The 3,524-nt window shown below is 40.4% G+C and overlaps 1 protein-coding gene across 1 annotated transcript in view; it reads right to left on the bottom strand.

The window, feature by feature from the left end:
* The window catches only part of FAT3 (FAT atypical cadherin 3), a 603,882-nt gene that overhangs the window by 73,419 nt on the left and 526,939 nt on the right, over nt 1-3,524 (bottom strand). Inside the window, exon 13 of the mRNA XM_015585981.2 lies at nt 1,458-1,691. Coding sequence (XP_015441467.1) covers nt 1,458-1,691 — 234 coding nt within the window. The remainder of the gene's footprint in view (nt 1-1,457; nt 1,692-3,524) is intronic.

Raw genomic sequence — 3,524 nt, 5'->3', positions numbered from 1 at the left:
TGCCCAGTCTAGTCTTCCCTTCTTCCCCAACTCCTAACCTGGACAGCTCACTCAGAAAAAGTGAAACGGAGGACAGAGCTAACAGCATATTCTTCACTACAACCACATCCGAGAGTCAATAACTAACCGCCACTGTCTGAAACATTATAGGCCTTCATCACACTCCTGTCTTCAATCTCTAGTAGACAGAGATTCCTTTATGAAGGAAATGAGTAGAAAAAATACAATTTCTCAAAATCGGAATTTTAATTTACTTTAAATTAAAATAACTTTTAAATCTTAAAATGCCATCTTTCGTCCGATTACACATTCTCAAAGTCAAATTTAAATTATTAAAATATACATTTGCATGATTTCTGTCCTCTCTTCCCCAAAAGTCTGCTTATAAGAGTCCAGAGAATGTTTTCTAATCTTCCTTTAAAAAAGAGCATTTGTAGTTATTGCATAATAGTAAATCAATAAAAGAGTCTTTTCCTGATTATAATTTTTTACCAAGCTTTATAATATACAGACTTTCGAAGAGTTGGTTCTCAGCCTAGAAAAGTATGCTAATAAGGTAAGAGTGGTAATTCAAAGTGTAGCCACTAATTTCTCTAAGGGGAAATATGCGGAGACCCTAGGCTCTATATTCGTTTTCAACTAATTATCATGTATTTACCTTTCCATTAGTCTGATAATTTTTCTTTCAATTCAGAATTAAGCAATAAGACACTGAATTATATAAAGGCCTGTTTGGCATAGCAGACACATCCTATCATTCCCTAGCCCTGATTTACGGCTCTTAAGATGCACAACCAAGAGGCTGTCTACATGCCCTTTGTATTTATACTCCATCATGCAGTCACCTCAATAACTTATGCATTCTCAGAAGGACTACCTAGCAATTAACTCCAGTCTTTTCTCTCACCATCTCATTATGTAAAGTGGTTTTGAACACAAACTTTATTAGCAACTTTCAATTCTAATTCCTTCTTATCTCCCCCACCTTCGCCCTGACTAGAAATGTCAGTTTATATGTGACCAAAATACACTGGAAAATGGCAGTTTAAAAAATTCACATTAGACTGGCGGCACATTTAGTAATTGGTCTTTGCACTCTGGGGCACTACCATAAATCGAGATTGTCATATTTCAGCTGAAGCATGTGACGCAATTCCTTATAGAAATGGAAATGAATTCTCCCTGCCACACAACACAGCATTTTAACTACGTTCAGGAGGAATGGGTAAGTAAGAAAGCTATTATTTTTATTCTAAAGGTTAAGAAAAAAATTCGAACCCCCAATTCTTTGTTAGAAGGTAAAGGAATTCATAGTATTGGAAGAGCTGAAGCGTGGTTTAATGTACATGTTCTTGCTAAGGAACTAAGGTGGGCCAATGAAACTAAAAGCAAGGCAGCATGTGAAGATGTGTCAAATGCATGAACAGAGAGGCATCCCATCAGCGGAACTGACTTACCAACGTCGGGATCCACAGCTTGAACTCTGGTCAACAGAGCCTTGGTGGCTGTGTTCTCATAGACACAGGTGTTATAGTGGTCAGAAGAGAACACAGGAGGATTATCGTTCACGTCCTCCAGGATCAAGCGGACATCGGACTGGCAGAACCTGCCACCCCCATCGGTGGCCCTGGCGATCAGGCTGTACGCAGGGACCCTCTCCCGGTCCAACAGAGCCAGGGTTTTTAACTCGCCTGTGAAAATAAACAGCTTGACGTTTCAAAAATGTTCTTTCTTTGAAGTGTAGAGGATCAACTATACAAAGAATCCCCATTACAGGAAAGACCGATGACATTTGGCTCAAGTGCCTCATACTTTGAAAAATAGAGCAAATTCGGTTTTAAGCACCAGGGGAATATTTATGGGATTCTGCATGCAACAACAAACCAATTGCATGACCTTCAAATTAATTAATCCCATTGTGAAACTTCTGGTATAAGGGGTTCCTCATTTCAGCTACCTGGAGGAGCTCCATACCTCTTTAAACCTCCCAAGATCTGCTCTGGAGATCAGCCATGTCTCCGGATTTCTCCTATATCTCCAGAAAAGCATAGACAATGGACCAGTATCCTTAGTTCTCTGATGGTCAATCAATCATGTCAATAATCCATAGACTCAGAAGGGGCAAGCAATCTCTCTGCTTCCAGACACTCAACCTCTTTTTACGTCATCTTTTAGAGGAAAACTATCAGAATAAAGGCTGGCTTTAGCAGAGAGGTCTTGGGGGAGTCCTACTGTGCCATGTGAGCCCTACTTGCTAGGCAGTGGAAGGGCCTGTGGTTGCTGGGGGGTCCTGGTCGGGGAACGGTGGAGGAGCCTGGAGCAGCAGCTGTTTAGCAATGAACATGGAGGTAGGCCATGTCTGTATTTTAACCACTGGACCAGCTGCACTGGTGCTGGGTGTCGGCCCATGTGGAGGTTTTGTTGTTGCTGTTGAAATTTCAACGGTTAAACAGCAAGTATAATGACAGACCTGAATAAATGCTATTTGGTAAAAAGTATGGCTCATGAAACATTATTACTCTAAAATAAAATTAGTGGATGTTATTTGGACTGTGCCATGTACCCTTATAAAGCAGTTCCTCCTATGGCTTCCTTGGTGCAGCCAGTTCTCAAACATAGGTTGAATCATTTCCCTCTCCTACTCAAAAACATCCAGTGGTTTTTCAGTTGGGCATTCAAGACCCTCCACGATCTGGTCTAAAGTCATTTTTCCTACCACTTTTCACACAAGCCATGCTATCGCTGCTGTCACCAGTGATCACGTGCGCGGCATTTCCCCAATGTGTCATGCTCTCTGCTCACGCTGCCCACTACAGTGTCCTGCTTTTGCTATTAGAATCTTGGTTCAGCTCAAATGCCAGCTCTTCTTTAAAACAGTTTTTTCTTCCCCCTCATCAGAATATCAGCTACTTTTTCCTCTGTGCTCAAATGTAACTCCCCCGATATCTCTCCTGGGCACTCATTTCATTCTATCATCATCATCATTATCATTATTATTATTATTGCTGCTGTTGATTATTATTATGATTAGTGGCTTTCTGGTTTGTCTTTCCCACTGGGTTACAATATCCTTTGGGCATGGTTTATTTTGTTCATCTTGGAGTCTACCACAAAAATCCCATAAAGTTCTTTAATATTGACTAGCTACTCAATGAATGTTATCTATTGAATAAATAATCATCAGGCACATATAGCCACGTAGTATATTCCTATGTAGCTCAGTGCTTCCAAGTAGGATACAAACGACATGGGAGTGGGGCAGAGAGGAGCCACTACCTTTCGAAGACTCAATATTTTGTTTACTAGGACCAAGACAACACTGGAAATATGCAAGTTATTCGATCTTTACACTTCACTTAAAAATTGTCATCGGATGAACCATCCAATACATAACACTGAAATAATTTACCTCCTTAGAAAATGTCTTTTCCATTAGCTCTGGCCTTCAATGCAGGCATTTGCCTTTGGCGTACATAACCTTTCACTTTATAAATTTCACCAGAATATGTAAGCAAATCTGAGGG

Source organism: Pteropus alecto, unplaced genomic scaffold (assembly GCF_000325575.1).
Source record: "Pteropus alecto unplaced genomic scaffold, ASM32557v1 scaffold12, whole genome shotgun sequence".
NCBI classification, from domain to species: domain Eukaryota; kingdom Metazoa; phylum Chordata; class Mammalia; order Chiroptera; family Pteropodidae; genus Pteropus; species Pteropus alecto.
The sequence above is the reverse complement of the archived record's forward strand: the minus strand, read 5'-3'. Positions and strand labels throughout refer to the sequence as shown.